Below are 16,925 nucleotides of genomic sequence, written 5' to 3'. Positions count from 1 at the left end.
TAGAATAGAATGTAAGAAGAGAACAGGTATTCAAAATCTTGTTGAGGAGTTGTTTACTTAATTAGAGCATATTTCAGGTCTATACATATACAGTATGTAAAGAAGTAGACAGTGAAGTGGGAAATTTTCTTGGTTTTAAGAGCAGTTATGTCCCTTCATCTCTCTCTAACCCATCATTTTCTACACAGGTTCTTATGATTACATGTTCAGCATGTAGCACCACATATAAGGTCACTTTTACCATAGATAATATTATTTGTTAGGCACAGGGATCTTACTCGAACACTCTCATCACTTTAAAATGACAACATCATACACAGAAATGTAGTGTTTTTAAATAATTTTATTGCGTACACATTTAGGGCAGTCGACATGATGTATTGGTGTAGTTTCACTCAGAATAAGTAAGATTTGTCAAAAATGGGAGTTAACGTCAATGAAATGAGATGTCAGAATTCTTAAAGGTAGCAGGGGACAGTTTCGCACTATAGGCCCGGTCAACTTTTTCAAAAAAATGGAAATGGCCCATATTTGAAGTGATATTACATGTGCAACAAGAGCAACGTCAACGTGGCATAATACGCCCGTAGATTTTGCTCAAGGAAAACATATTTTAGTGGGATTCATCTTTTAGTGAAGTTAGCACTGTCCTCTGTGAGCTAATTCATTATTATGCGTGTAGAAATGGATATATCAAGATATAAAGAGGGATAGCCTTAGAATGCGCTACTTCATAAATATGCTAACGGTTCGGTTTATATCCTGCCCACAAGGTTTTCCTAAAAAGTGATACTACGACCTTGACCTTTGACCTTGAAAAACATTAGGCACCTTCCTCTCATCATGATCATCAAATATACCAAGTTATAATATCCTGGAGCTTACGGTTCAGTTTGTATCCTGCCCACAAGGTTTTCCTAATAAGTGATACTACGACCTTGACCTTTGACCTTGAAAAACAATAGGCATCTTCCTCTCATCATGGTGATCAAATATACCAAGTTATAATATCCTGGAGCTTACGGTTCGGTTTGTATCCTGCCCACAAGGTTTTCCTAAAAAGTGATACTACCACCTCTGACCTTGAAAAACAAAAGGCATCTTCCTCTCATCATGGTGATCAAATATACCATGTGATAATATCCTGGAGCTTACGGTTCAGTTTGTATCCTGCCCACAAGGTTTTCCTAATAAGTGATACTACGACCTTGACCTTTGACCTTGAAAAACAATAGGCACCTTCCACTCATCATGATGATCAAATATACCAAGTTATAATATCCTGGAGCTTACGGTTCGGTTTGTATCCTGCCCACAAGGTTTTCCTAAAAAGTTATACTACCACCTTGACCTTTGACCTTGAAAAACAATAGGAATCTTCTTCTCATCATGGTGATCAAATATACCAAGTTATAATATCCTGGAGCTAACGGTTCGGTTTGTATCCTGCCCACAAGATTTTCCTAATAAGTGATACTACGACCTTGACCTTGAAAAACAATAGGCATCTTCCTCTCATCATGGTGATCAAATGTACCAAGTTGTAAAGTCCTAGGGCTTATGGTTCAGTCTGTATCCTGCCCACAAGGTCCGGACAGACAGACGGACGAGACCATACTTCGACGGGCGTATACAAATGTATACAATAATTTGAGGATGCATGTCAAATGTAGCCGAGTGCTTAGTAAAAATGTTGATATACAACATTTCACTATTTCTTAACTACATGTGTATCTACATGTACCTTTTGAAAAGGGTCTGACCCTTCACTTGAACAACTTTAAATACCCTTCACCCAAGCATGCTTTATGGCAAGTTTGGGTGAATGTGGTCCTGAAGAAGACGTTGAAAATGTTAAATGTTTTCGGACGGATCAGAAAAGTCCACTTGAGCTTTCAGCTCAGGTGAGCTAAACAGTCTTAACTTCCTTAATATTACCTACAGGATTTGAACTCAAATGACCACTGTACAATGGAGACATGTATCATGTAATTTGGACAGAATACGTCCACCTCTTTAGTAACTCCGTTAAATGACACAGTGGACAACAATTGGTATTTTTCGTTCATTTTATTACATCATCACTTTCAGCTGGAATGCAACGAAAGCAGAAAACACTCTTCAGTTTATAATACTAGTATCTGTGTACCATCGAAAAATATTGTACCATCACGAATTAGAACACCAATGCAGATAAGCAAACATATTGAGAACATAGATTTCGCATCAAAGACTTAGACAGATTTAACACCATTTCGTTTGAATTCATCCAGTAATCTGAAAGATACACCATACCAAGCCTCTGTAGAGATACGAAGCACAAGCTTCATTCAACATTTCATAATGAAGGATTCTGATGCTATCTGCTGATTAACTTCGAATTAAAGAGGGAACCGTTGGTTTTCAGTTTTCCACTTCTAAAAGATTTTTCACTTCCTGTGTTATCGGATGAAGAGGCTGTTGAGGAAATAGGTGGTCTTGGTTTACTGCGCCTGCGCTTTCTGTGTTCCGGACCATCGCTATCGACGATGTCGTCTGTCGATATGAATTGCATCTCAGCATTATCCATTTGACTATACTCTCCTGTTCTCGATAGTCGTTTGGTGTAAGTAGTTATAGGAATCATTTTTGTACATTGACGACAGTTACAATGTATTTCTCTGGGATATTTCAGATCAGTTTTGGGAACACCGTATATGTCACTTTCTACTGAATATGTCGAATGACCCTCGTCAGAAACTGTAAATCTCTGCTGAGCACATTGTTTACAACTGCAGCCGCTATTTAGGCGAAAATTTGTATTTTCTTTATCTGTGTAATATAAGGAATGACTTTGAACACCTGAATGAATTTTGTCGTCTGCGTATGGAAAATTTTCAAACTCAAGATGTCCTTTCAAATTGTGCTCTTCTATATATCTTGGATAGCAATGGCACGATGAAGGATAAGCGTTAAGTTGTTGGACATTATAATTTTGTCCAATATCTATAAACTGTCCTCTGTATGGAATTGATGAATTTGATTGGTTACAAATATTGCACGGACAATTACGCGGAATATGATTGGTCGACTGAAGAGAACAAGCACCACATTGACAACGTCTAGTTTGGTAAAGCGCATTACTTACAGGCTGGTTGGGGCTTCGCATTTCATACAACAGGTTAGATACAGGGGAGGTAACTCTTTGGGGTTGATATGAATGGGAGGAATCTGAATTTCTGAAACTGTATTTCTCCTTCAGTTCTAGCATTATTTCCTCGCTCAGACGAGGATTCCTAGATGAATCCGACATTCGATAAGAGCTCTTGTCACTGGTATTAACAGATTCATACGTGTGTGAAGTATCCCCTCCGCTGTAGGTTAAAGACTCGTTTTCAGATATGTCACTCCTATGGCGTTTTACGTCGTCGGACTCGTAAATGTTACTACGACACCAGAAACGGGAAAAGTCGAAATTAGATTTTTCTTTCTTCTCAATGGGACTACTTTCTCCATTCATTAATTTCGTATGTACACCGTTGGTGGTAAGAATGACCTGAAATAATTGGAAGTTTCATTTATTGTCTTAAAAGTGTTCAATAAAAAATGCATATATACTACTGTATATGATTATATATGATAAAAATATCACAAAGCTAATAGTCTCTCTCTCTCTCTCTCTCTCTCTCTCTCTCTCTCTCTCTATAACACGAACAAACGAAGTACTAAAAATAGTACTTATTATGCACAATGAATTTGGTAAGAGATACTTACTCGAGTATCCTTGTGATGAGGTATTTTGGGGGATTTCTTCCTCCTGGCAAAATAGAATAATAATTAATATTGTGGTATAATAACGGTTTCTCTAACTGTTTGTGAAATAATTACTCCAGTGTCTTAATAATGTGAGCGAACTGCAGAATGCATACAAGCAACACAATTAGCTGCGTCTAACAGACACGTTCAATGTTCTAATATTTCTTGCCTTTGTCACATACATTGTAAATCTTACAAATATCACAAAATGACGTTCTATTTTTAGAAGCGGTTGTGCTCTGTAAAGGCTGCTACAAATTCCTTTCAAGCATCTATAGTTAAATAGTCAAAGTAGTTCAGTATTACATGATTATACGTTATAAGACAACGGTCTTTTTTCACTAAGTTCCAAGGAACACGGAAGTTATAAATTTGTGACAAATGAACAGACGACCAACAAAATGACCCTCAGGTATAGGCAACCGCGTTAACATTGAAGTGCTACATTCGAAATGCTTCTTTCAATTCACACAATTTACCTGCTTTCACTTCTACAAAACATTAATGCATGCATAAGAGTGGAATTCACCTTTTAACAGTTCCCGCGCGCCAAATTCTATATAAACACGTCATATCCTTTAACATTTATGCCATAATCATGCGTAATGCGTGCGCACCTTTCTAAGGTCATACGACATTATCAAATATACACAATATGGTAATGATCGGACAATCATAAACGTGAACAGAACAGTTAGAACTGTGCATGTAATTAAAAGGCAAATTACCTTCTTATGAAGAAAGTCACTATAGCCACACACAAACACACTGTCACTAAAAATCCCACCAGTAGGCCAATAAAACATTTTATATCACAGTCACTAAAGATGAGTGAATCCTGCAATGCTAGTGCTTGCAATTTGTGTAGATCGAGACCGCAGCGGTTAGCTACTTTTGTACAAAGTCTGTCTCCATCTTCATCACCCAGGCGTTCTTTCCAAGGTAACTCTAATATCAACTCTGGTTTCCATGGAGGTGGACAAGGGAACATGTCCCATAATGCATCTGGATTTGAATATATATGTGTCCGGTACTCTTGATCGCTGCATTGGTGATCGGTGCTAGTGTTACACTGCAAAATAAAAAAATATATATTTTCATTCCAGGCGAATATATCTCCTTTACTCATTTGTATTTAGATTATTTTGTTGCTCACTATGAATCCACAGATCTTGATGGATTCATAAAGAAATGCGTTATAATGTCTACAGTTTCTTACCAAGTTTATAATTGAAGTCGGAAGTCACACCCTCCAGAAATTAAAGCACGGCGAAATTCAATATCTAAGTAGAAAGTAAGGGTGTTGAAGTTTCAAAACTGTTAACCATATTTAATGGCTTTCATTATGTTAATCTGGTCTATGACAACTTCCTGGGGACTGCAATGATACTAATAATTGCATTGGCTTCAAGTTCTGTTGACAGATTTTGTAAGTGTTCAGAACCCACTTATCGACGTCAGGGTGGCGTATAAATTGGGTGCGAATTACATTATTTTCGACATATTATCGATACTGTATGCTGAATGTAATGCAAAACTTGATTAAAAGTGACCAAAGAGATCGATACACGCCTATGAATTACGTGTCGCACGTTCCGCCCAGTAAAAGCTGTAGAAAAATAGAGCTAATTATCTTTCTGTGTGGCGTATGCAGAGCACGTGCGATTAATCCATGACGCGCTTGCACAAATAACGAGATGGGTTGAAGATCCCTTGATAATTTTAAAACGATTTTGATCGCTTTGGCTGAAGAATTAAGATGTTTTCTATGACCTGAGTGGGAAAAGGGGATACAAATTGTGTAAAAATAGAAATCTTCTGGGATTTGCTTAGTCTGCGCGCTAGATTTTTCGATATTTTTTTTATTTCACCAGGAAATTTCTTGTCTTGGATGCATTGTCATTCCTGCGATGGAGGAAAGCTTTAAACAAATCGATACCCCGACGTCTTTCAGCGGGGATTTCCTATCTAAATCTGAATATTGTCCTTGTTAACGAGTTAATGTTGATGGAAAGGGGTGACTAAAACAAAAATTCATCTGTAGAATCAGGAAGGAACAGCGATCATAATATTTTTATTTTGTAATGCAAATACGGATATATTGGGGACTGTCCCTACTTGTAATAGTAGTAATGAATGAAAAGAAAATGAACTTGAAATGCATGAATAAAAACCATTTAGCGAAGTTTGTAATATGATGCCACGAACTAGAATTTTGAAAATCGGACAAAATCCTTTTTTTTTTTTTTTTTTTGCTTGTCAATGTTTTTTTTTTTAATGATAAGTCAACTTCCAACTTTTCTATTTCTCTTCCGGTTGCCACTTTGAAGCACGATGCTACTGCCTGAGTGATTCATGTACTGACCGGTAAGGTGCTCTGGTGTCCCCGAGACACATTGGAACACCGTCTATCATCATACCATACACCTATATCTTTAATCACAATGTAATGCCTTACACGTGTATACCAATACTTAGAATCATTCCAGAATTCCCACCATGAAATTTAACGGCGGACAAATGACGTCACAATAGCTGACAAGTCATTTCTTTCCGTCAACAATGCAAACAGACTACATTTCCGCACTTTATTTGCAGAAGTTGACAGAATTAAAATATGTGTTGACTATTTTGTCAGCCTTGAAATTCAGAGTTAGTGTGATCCGGGAATGACTATAATTCAAAATCTTGTTCCACTTGGAATTTATATTGAACTCTAAAGATTCCTTATTTCACGAATATCTTGAAACTAATTGATATAAAAAGATATCCCGTGCCTTTTACATCCAAGGAAATTAATTAAATACCGGATGCAAATTACACATATATCAAAACATGTAGAACCCGACATTAAACAATTAGGTCTGCTATACAACACTTACGTCAAACAAAGATTGCGCTGTGTTTTTCATTATTCCACTCCAAGACAATGGATAACGAGGAAACGTCGATCGTAGTGGGAAGTTAAGAAGAAACTAATTTAAAGGTTGTTATTCTGATGGAATATTAGTTATGTAATACAAGGGCCTGCGTGTTGCTGAACAATAACCCCTTCACAATAATCAATATTTCTCTTCAAGATCATTTCCTCTTTGACATTATAAAAAGGAAGTCAGGGCTACGATTTTAACAACCAGGTGTACTTTTTCTATAATGATTACAAAACTGTTGCTTGAAATAGTATGCTTTGTTTTGACGTGAGCAACTTCCGGAATGATTGCAGTTCCGTCTTAATTTTTGCCGTAATTACTCAGAAAGTTTTTTGTTTTTTTATATATTTCTCGCAAAAAATATATATACACGTGCAAAAGTACTTTGTTTAAATTTAGAACATTTCTATTGTTTTTATGTCAACTATAGTACATAGAACACATTAAAATATCTGGCAAGTGCTGCTGATATTTCGGAAGCGATCTGTGCATAGGAACAGTTGCAGGACGCAACTGACACTGGAAGGGAACTTACTATATATAGCTTGCTATATACAGGTAGTTAGGGAGTTAGCTATATATACCCACTGTAAGGGAACTTGCTATAGCTTGCTATATACAGGCAGTTAGTGAGTTAGATACATCTACCCACTGTAAGGGAACTTACTATAGCTTGCTATATACAGGCAGTTAGTGAGTTAGATATATCTACCCACTGTAAGGGAACTTACTATATATACCCACTGTAAGGGAACTTACTATAGCTTGCTATATACAGGCAGTTAGTGAGTTAGATACATCTACCCACTGTAAGGGAACTTACTATAGCTTGCTATATACAGGCAGTTAGTGAGTTAGATATATCTACCCACTGTAAGGGAACTTACTATATATAGCTTGCTATATACAGGCAGTTAGTGAGTTAGATATATATACCCACTGTAAGGGAACTTATTATAGCTTTCTATATACAGGCAGTTAGTGAGTTAGATACATCTACCCACTGTAAGGGAACTTACTATAGCTTTCTATATACAGGCAGTTAGTGAGTTAGATACATCTACCCACTGTAAGGGAACTTACTATAGCTTGCTATATACAGGCAGTTAGTGAGTTAGATATATATACCCACTGTAAGAGAACTTACTATAGCTTGCTATATACAGGTAGTTAGTGAGTTAGATATATCTACCCACTGTAAGGGAACTTACTATATATAGCTTGCTATATACAGGTAGTTAGTGAGTTAGATATATATACCCACTGTAAGAGAACTTACTATAGCTTGCTATATACAGGCAGTTAGTGAGTTAGATATATCTATCCACTGTAAGGGAACTTACTATAGCTTGCTATATACAGGCAGTTAGTGAGTTAGATATATCTACCCACTGTAAGGGAACTTACTATAGCTTGCTATATACAGGCAGTTAGTGAGTTAGATATATCTACCCACTGTAAGGGAACTTACTATAGCTTGCTATTTACAGATAGTTAGTGAGTTAGCTATATCAACGTCGATCACGTTTTATTCAACGGCGAGCGTGATCAGTACTTGGCTAGGTGACCAAGTCATGCTACCTTTAGAGTTTGAGGGACTGGGCGGAGGTTTACAGTCTGTCTGAATGTTTTTAACAAATCCTTTCTGATTTCGCCAAGTATATATCTGCCAACAACATACTCTTGCTCCCATACCATCCTTCATTTTATATCGCTATGCTATTAGCATTGTAAAATATACTCGTCTCAAGATTCATGATCTCTTTGCGTAGGATGTTGTTCAATCATTTCATATTATATGTGTGACTAATACATATAAAAGGAATACAAACAATATACATGTAGATGGGTGTTAAAACTTTAATATACCCGGTACTTGAAGTGTCATCAATTCATTTTCGCCGCAGGGTTAGCAAGCTATAATAGTGCACTGCATTTGAATCATGCACAATGGCATATTTCATCATTTACATTCCTTTTTAGATTATATATTTAACGAAATTACCTGCATACAATTTCGAGCTTCGTTGAGAGGGTGAAAAATCCAGGATTCATACAGTTTAGTGATTCTTTGCATTGCCCGAGTTCAACTCGGCACACGACTATACCGATAGGATTGTGTAAATATTTACAGAAGCTGAAGATAAAATGTGACCACCTGCCTGCTTAATTATTTCTGCCAAAGTTTAATGCTGTCCGGCAAAAACCTTATCACAGTGCATCTCCGTGTTTCTCTCCCCTCCGGAATGTTGGTATATATACAAATGTATAAAGAGCTTGCGTTCTTTCTAACTGAAGAGGCGAGTAAATGGGGCGGTCCTTCGGATGAGACCGCAAAAACCGAGGCCCCGTGTAACAACAGGTGTGGCACGATAAAGATCGCTACTTGCCCAAAGGCCGTAAGCGCCGAGCATAGGCCTACATTATGCAGCCCTTCACCGGCAATGGTGACGTCTCCATATGGGTGAAAAATTCTTGAGAGGGAGGTTAAACAATATAAAAGCAATCAATCTAATTGAACTTCGAGAAGTTTCACATTTATATAATGTAATGCCATTCTTGATTTTTTACCCTTTGCATCTATACATGTATAATGATATCGTTCAGGTATATGCCATCAACAGACATATTTTTGCAGCCAACAGATTAAAGACAACAAGGTAGGTTTTAAGTACTGATTGCCAAAACATATACAGATGTATTCATCAGATATTGAGTGCATCAGCAAATCTCTACAGGTTTAGGTTCCTTTTCGTTCCATGTTTTCAATGTAAAAATGAGATAAGTTAGGAATTGATGCAGGTTTCCAAAGAATCGTGCTGTGCACTCGTAGCCAAAATCTGCTCGATAAACACTTTTGTACTCTCGCATTAAAATTTTAAAGAAAGAGAGATAATTTGCAGAGAACTGGTTGCAACCCCTGTTAATTCAGATAATAAGACAAGATGTTCCAATTTGATCAACGTGGCAGACGGACACTTTCATTGTACCAGAATTTCCTGCAATTTCACATTTGATGGATTGGGGCAGACGGTAGGGGCCTTACCAATTCATATATAACGTGTCTTATCCTGCGGAATCTAAATTACACGCGTATGCGTCATGATAAAGAAAGATTACGTCTGACGCTTATCTTCTGTCAAACGAAACAAGTTCGTAATGAGCTCACGTGAGCCTTTCCAAGTTATCTTCACCTGAAAGTCATGATATTGCTATTGTTCAAAATTCATGTCAACATGAATATTTAATATTTATGATGTACATCTGCAATTTGTAAACTTGTAATTAATGAAAATGCAACATGTCCATTGATTCAAGTTATCTCGTGAGACTTTTTCAGATCGTGTTGATCTTATCAAATGAAACTGACCCATAAAAATTCTTACTTCTTGAATCCTGATCATGATATCCACTGAACTGAGTTAACCCCAATACAAGACATCCAAAACGTGCAGTGAGAAAAAAAATAAGGGTAGAATGTACAGTGTACATCATAATCCTGTGAAATAGGAGTGCATCTTCACTGAACTTCTGCTACACAAAAATTTTGTAACAGATGTTTTGCACTTAGTGCGCGCCTCGGGGGTTGATGGCCAGGAAAAAATTAGACATTTTGATTCACGTACAGCGGTCGTCTAAGGGACGGTTATTGTAATTCATGAGGTCCCGTTTTCCCACTTTACACATGTCGTCTGCCATACAGTTTGTACGTTTCTGCTACATTCTAAATATCTTCTCCTATTGACGTCACAAATTTTGAAATGATATACTGACAAAGACGAATATTGATTTTTTTCTTTCAAAAAATGACTTTTTCTGCAAACCACTATGAAAAAAAAGTTAAATTATCGAAGACGGTCGATGGAAGAATTTTCTTTGTGTTCTGCATTTGACACTAACGATGCTTTTAGATGAATCCGTCTACATTAACAGTATAGAGATCAAATCAAAAACAGAGGGATCAATGTAGGCCTGTATATAGATGAGCGATTTTTATTGCTTATGTTCCTTGAACAAAGTTTTTTAACTGCATCAGTGATCGCGTTGCGGCAGACGATATACAATCGATAACAGTATCATATATAAAAATGCAAGTTCCAAGACTAACGCCTACAGTTTACTTGAAATTTATGCCTCTACTTTTAAGAATTCAAAAATGGTTCCAATTCGAAGACTAAACAAGGGACAATTTAATTATTGTTTCTTTTTAAAAAATGAAAATATACGATTTCGTGGCGATTTTGTTATAGTCACCAGGCATGTCAAAATGGGATGTTGTTTGTGATGCCAGATAGAATCCTTCTACTTCAAAATTACCTGCATAGAGAAATCTTAAATCACTTGCACGCCTAGACCGTAGCACGTGTAATTCATCAAATATATTCAGAATGTGCTGCTTGACTAGTGTGAAATAATCATCTAAATCATATTTTCGACAGACTGGTCTAATAGCATAAATATATATTCTTGCAGAGAGACTCTTCCTGTACCATGTTATCTTGGCAAATTATGATGAGTTGTTGATGAAGACACGACTTTTCTCCACGTGTGTATCCTGCAATTAGACATGTGGGTCGTATCAAACAAATTCAGCACGCGCACAAAAACGCGCGGACGACGATAGCAATGATGAATCTTTTTTTCTCTCCCGAAGGTGGACTCTATTTTCTCTCCATTTACAATGAACCAGTAAAACTAATGTATGGTTTACCTAGTAAGTCAACTTAGATCATCGTGACGTAACGTTAAACCAGAAAGAAAGAAAAATAAACCCTGACTGAACACAGAAACAGCTGTATGTTGCATATGGCCTTCAAAATCAACAAAGGAACCAGAATACTGTTCTTTGAAATCGACATTCCGTTGCAGTTCTAGGTTGAGTCAGTTTACGTGTTGGCTGCCCCTGACATTAACGTGACTGGGAGCAGTAAAACACGTTATTGGGTGACAAAATATTTAATTACCCCTCCTAATACGATTTTGTTACTGTGCTAATTTAATTGCACGTCGTTCAAGAAGGTGCCCCTACATCTAGTTTGCTCCATGTGAGAAAACTAAATGTTATGTTTTCAACAAAAATATGAAGAATATGGCATGCACACAAGATCGTAAAATAAGAATGTTGACAGAAAATTGTACAAAACTAGATATTTTGATATGAAATAAATTTCATTGACGTTTTCAAAAAGTCAAATAAAATCCTCGCTCCGACCTTTCTGATGTCCACAAACAAACATAAACCAGTCATAAATATCATCATATCCTTATCATCGGTATCAAATGCATAACTCTAATAGCCCATTATTGTCTGACTGCATGATATCAAGGTCTATGCTTTGCTCTGGGGCTTAATTAGCGACTTGACCGAAGGCGAACAACTTCTTGAGGTTGTGTAAAACAATGCCCTTTACTTACCAGCGACATAAGATTGCCTCCCACATAACAACGGTAGTCCGAAGCTATGTACTTAGTAAGTCAAGGTGGGATGCGAAAAATTAACTGTAGATTCGATGCCTTAGCAAATGTAGGTCAATACGGACAGCGTCGCCAAGTAGATAAGGACTTTGTATTTAGCACGATTTAGAAGTAGCTTTTAATCTTTGTCATAGTTTTTCAAAGTCTGTTGTTTAACGATGAATTAGAATAAACTACTAGAAAGGATACTGTATTGTATCTCAACACTAGAGCTACATCAGTAGCACCCAGCATACAATAGATATAATTCAACTCTGCCATAAAAACTTCTCTGTCTAAAACCTGAACTGTTCCTGTTTTTATTGTTATCGATATTTATTTAACCCTAGCTTCTATTAAACAGAGAGGTTTAGTGTGATTGTTATCTTAGACAACGGCGCTCGTTTTAGAGTCCGGCTGTGAAAATCAGTTCAACTCGAGAGCATATACCGGTATTTCAACCAAAAGACGAGCACTTCAGATGGTGCTATGCTTCTACATTTATTAATTTTCTTGAGCTGCGGGGTTTAGGTTCACTGACAACAATATAGAGATAAATTGCAGAGTACCCTTTTCAACAGAAACTGTATTTAAAAGAACCATAGTAAAAGATTCTTATTCTTTATTCAGTAGCTCATGACAAAAATCATTCAAAAGAGTTGAAAATAGAAGAAACCCTATGTTTTTTCTTTCTTTGAATCACAAAGCTCGTCCATTTTTGTCATTCCGATGAATTTTAATCTTCCGAGATCATTATTTAAAAAGATTCCATCTCGACTGTCAGTTTTATGACGAGCCCTTTAGTAATGTATCTAGTCGTCCGTCTCTAACTTTGCATAATAGATAATCCTGTTCCAACAGGGGGTCTATATTATCTAGTCAATCAATGGATTTGGGATACCTGACATTCGCAACAAAGACAGATGAAACTTAATGAGCCGTGGTTAATTGCAATAAACGATGTAAAAGATACTTTGAGAATTCTGCGTGGCCTGTTTACGACACCATGTCTTCCTTTTTCTCCGAGATAATCGACCAAAATGTTAGGTCCGGGTCGGGTGTCAAGATATTGTCACGAGAGAAGATTTACCATGTACTTGTTTAGAAATTGAAAGCCTTACCCCCATTAAAGTTGTAAAATATAAGCAAGTTATGTTTCAGCGCAATTAACTACACGATTATTATTTTATCCAACCCATTAAAATGTTCAAAAAGGTCAGGGATCTCTCCGAATCAATATTTAACCCGGGATAATGAGAATGCTTTTATTATTAAGGCAGATTTAAACTATACTTAATAATGTACCTGTAGAAGAATTCAGATGCTTTCGCAGTGTTGCAAATATTGTATTTACATGCACTTTACAAACCTAAAACCAACTACGTGACATAACAATTCTTTGTTTTGAAAAAATAACAATTAAAACCCACAATAAATATACATGTAATAGATGCGAAATACAAACCCTGTTTATGCAATCCCCTACTTCGACAAGATATCCAACAGCAAATACATATGTCCATACGGAACACATAAGATCACCGAATCCCATCACATCACAATGGCTTTCAAAATTTCATTCACAAGCTCTGAGCGGGATACTGGGGATACCGCTAATAAAATATTAGTTCTTCATTTCTCATCGTTCCTGCTAAGCGTTGTATCCAAAGAAAAACTATAAACAGTACGCTTTGAAAATGTTATCCATTAGCACGGCTCTTCCTGATTTATTGAACAAGCTAACACATACCCGCTTTGTTAAAGCGTTCGAAAATGTGCTCCGCCTATCAGAATACGCGTTGCTGGAAGCGGGCGAAATCATGCGAGATTTCTTTCATAAATTTTGTTTTTTCTCCAAACGAGATCGATAATGCACCGATTTTGTGCGAGTCTGGGTACAAAATCCAATTCTATCCGTTTTCCTTTGATTTATACTTCGTGAGATGCCTTTCACTGCTGCGATGAATCGTTCGTTGTATGTTGCAGCTATCGAAGACAGAAAGTATCGAACTAATTCCGTATTGAGGAGCACACAGCAGCGCAATGGCTGGGGCGTGGCGAGATAATCCACATCAAATCCCGGAATTCATATAAAAAACAAATGCTTCAACTACATTTATCGTTATAAACTCTAAATTTTCCCTTGTCGATTCATGACGATAGTTACATGTTGAGATCAATTCATGTGCGTCTGGGAAGAATTCCATATATGTTTTTTAATCAATCCATTGAATTTCGTGCTTTAAAAACCGCGATCTGAACTTAGTACAGCAGCATACAAAAAGGATGCGATTAATTTAAGTTGATGGTAAGCGCTAATGATATGTTGGTTTTATTTGATCTTGATAAACTAGGCAGTTACAAGCCCCTCGGGGCATTTACCTGCATTCTCACACACGCGACTTTTCATCAATCGATACAACGTTTAACACTACAGTCTGTCTCTTATCATCAAGGACAAGTGCCCCGGAAGCATAAGGTGGTTGTGAATTTTGTGTAGCATGCACTTGAGATAACGCTTTTGACGTTAATCAGGTCTCCCTGACTGAAATGAGACATTTCTGTCCATTGTTACCTGATCACAAAATCAATATTAAAGGTTTGGTTTCCGGTTTAAAGGAGAGGCATGATGCAATTTTACCCGAAATAGTCAACCACATTTCGTCACAGTTCTGAATTGTTCGAGTCTGCATCATATGTGCTCTAGTACTACAGTGTTGGTAGGATGGCGTTTGCCAGATATTTTCAGCACACCTTGAATTGGAGGGGGCGTTTGGTGTAAAGGATTAATGCATAGGCCATATGATAGCTCCGATTTTATTGACTTGGCTCCCCCTGCTTATTCCACACTGTTTGAGGATGCACATCAACAATAAGTTCGGTCAGGCGCAGGTCAAAGTAATAACCAAGAAAGAAAACGGACAATTTTATCCATTGATGTATTTTTTAAAAGGAAGTTTAACGTTTTATGTGTTGTTTTGTATATTAAAAATTCTTAACATATCAAATGTCTAGGGCTCAAGGAAGAAGTATCTTAGATTCGTAAATTTTTGACCTGTACTTTTAAGAAAACATGTCTTATTCATTAAAGACATTATGTTTTAGTAGTCATGCATGTTTTACAGTTGTGCTTGACATGATAATGTTGTTAAAGTGATGATCCTCACAGATAATGTACATTTGTTATCTATTTTTATTTTGTCCTTCCGTATGTCTTTTCTTGATTATTGTAATCAACTCAAGTTTGCCTGTTTTGGAATCTGAATTTTAAAAAAATCTATACTTGTTGAAAATATGTTCTGCTATTGATTTTAAAGAAAATGCCATCTATTCCACAGATTATCGATGGAAACTCCAGAATCACGCATGTTATCTACTGGGAAATAAGATCTCTTTTGATATTTTATTCCACACAACACATTGCAAAGGATAGGCCAACTCATTTGCGTTCAAGTTATATACGTTCATAAATATGCGATCGATTTATGATTTTTGACTGGCAAGCGGCTGCTGTTTGGTCGTGTTAATTTCTGGTCAAATGAATTGTGAGGTTTATTTATCATTCCCCAGAGACATATCTCATCAGAAGAAGAAAGTGCCCAATATTTCCCTAACTGGAACCCAGTCATTTTATTTTCCCTTCTGAATTTGAAAATCCCGAATTTGCTGTATCCTTTCATCAGACGAAAAGTAGTACATCGATTAATTTTTCTCCTTTTGACTATTGTAACACTTAGATTTAGGTTTTATTGATGCTCATGTCTGTTTTCTTTATCAATGGAAACACATGCACACGGCGTTTGTCTTTTATTAGGTTGTGCACATGGGTCCATAACTTATATATGAACCTTTATAACAGCCAGTGTAGCGTTTAGCTAAGCCGGTCCAGAAGCTCATGTAGCTTATTTGTCTGTCTGTCTGTCTGAATGTATATCACTTTACATGTCATGTGCTTCAACATTGGCCTAAAAATTGCTGTTTGTTTAATGGTCTGCAAGTTATTTTACTTTTCGTAGTGTGTGAATTGTATGGCTGCCACAATTTCTGCTTTCGACGGTGGAGACATAACTCCGATTTCGTATCCTAGTATCCAGTCAGTACTTGTACAGTGTAAACTAATCCCATCGCTGGTCATCTGTTCCTTACTACAACCAGCGCCGGCACCTAATAATCGATCCTAAAATAAGGATCATGATGTAACCATGCTGGGTGGTCTTATTGTACGTTTAAATGTAATCCATCAAGGAGCGTATATCTGCTCCTAATTTCGATCTTCTTATTATCAGCTATAATTAGTGATGGCATATTTTTCGTTTTATATCCCTGTTGACCACTATTGTATGAACCATAATTTGCTTAATGTCTCCAGCACATGTAAAATGGGTAGATGTGCTATCAATTTCAGCATCATATGCGAGGTGAAGAATGACTTAATTTTATGGCACTGATCCTTTAACAGTGTTCTTGTCAACTTCTGTGGAGGAAAAGTTTACATGTATTAACCGTTACATGACCTATTTTTACAAAATATTTTGATATTTTCATAATGATCACGACTGAAACATGCGAACACTGTTTTACTTTTTCATTTAAAAAAAGGTAATGCATTCTAATGTTTGTTTATATTATGTTATTTCACGTCCCATTCGAAAATTTGTAACTCATGTAGATACGTCACTAATAGTGAAGTGCCACTATTTTTGATCTGTGCTTGATTTAGTTCTGGATCATCTCGACGTTTGTATA

General features: G+C 36.7%; 1 protein-coding gene across 5 annotated transcripts; it reads right to left on the bottom strand.

Annotated features, from left to right (window-relative positions):
- Window positions 1-2,055: 2,055 nt before the first annotated feature.
- LOC125650335 (uncharacterized) lies at window positions 2,056-15,338 on the bottom strand. Of its 5 annotated transcripts, XM_048878527.2 has the most exons (5): window positions 13,645-15,338; window positions 11,216-11,280; window positions 4,524-4,867; window positions 3,754-3,796; window positions 2,056-3,535 (listed from the first exon to the last, which is right to left on the bottom strand). In XM_048878527.2, exons 1-5 carry the CDS (start codon window positions 13,700-13,702, stop codon window positions 2,360-2,362), a joined length of 1,686 nt encoding a protein of 561 aa, XP_048734484.2. In that variant the 5' UTR covers window positions 13,703-15,338; the 3' UTR covers window positions 2,056-2,359. The 5 variants fall into 5 exon arrangements, with proteins under 5 accessions (XP_048734484.2, XP_048734485.2, XP_048734488.2 ...); XM_048878528.2 differs by lacking the exon at window positions 11,216-11,280; XM_048878531.2 differs by lacking the exons at window positions 11,216-11,280; window positions 13,645-15,338 and adding an exon at window positions 10,112-10,294.
- Between the last annotated feature and the right edge of the window lie 1,587 nt (window positions 15,339-16,925).

This window comes from Ostrea edulis, chromosome 5 (genome assembly GCF_947568905.1).
Source record: "Ostrea edulis chromosome 5, xbOstEdul1.1, whole genome shotgun sequence".
In the NCBI taxonomy this organism is placed as follows: domain Eukaryota; kingdom Metazoa; phylum Mollusca; class Bivalvia; order Ostreida; family Ostreidae; genus Ostrea; species Ostrea edulis.
This window is presented reverse-complemented; position numbering and strand designations above follow the sequence as displayed.

What these genes read in the sequence shown, in the direction of transcription:
- LOC125650335 (XM_048878527.2), bottom strand. Translation starts at nt 13,702, where the DNA reads ATGGACATATGTATTTGCTGTTGGATATCTTGTCGAAGTAGGGGATTG. An exon ending in TAGGGGATTGCATAAACAGG is followed by an intron (nt 11,281 to 13,644) that starts GTTTGTATTTCG and finishes GTCTAATTGCAG; the next exon opens with GATACACACGTGGAGAAAAG. An exon ending in CTCATCACAAGGATACTCGA is followed by an intron (nt 3,536 to 3,753) that starts GTAAGTATCTCT and finishes CAATTATTTCAG; the next exon opens with GTCATTCTTACCACCAACGG.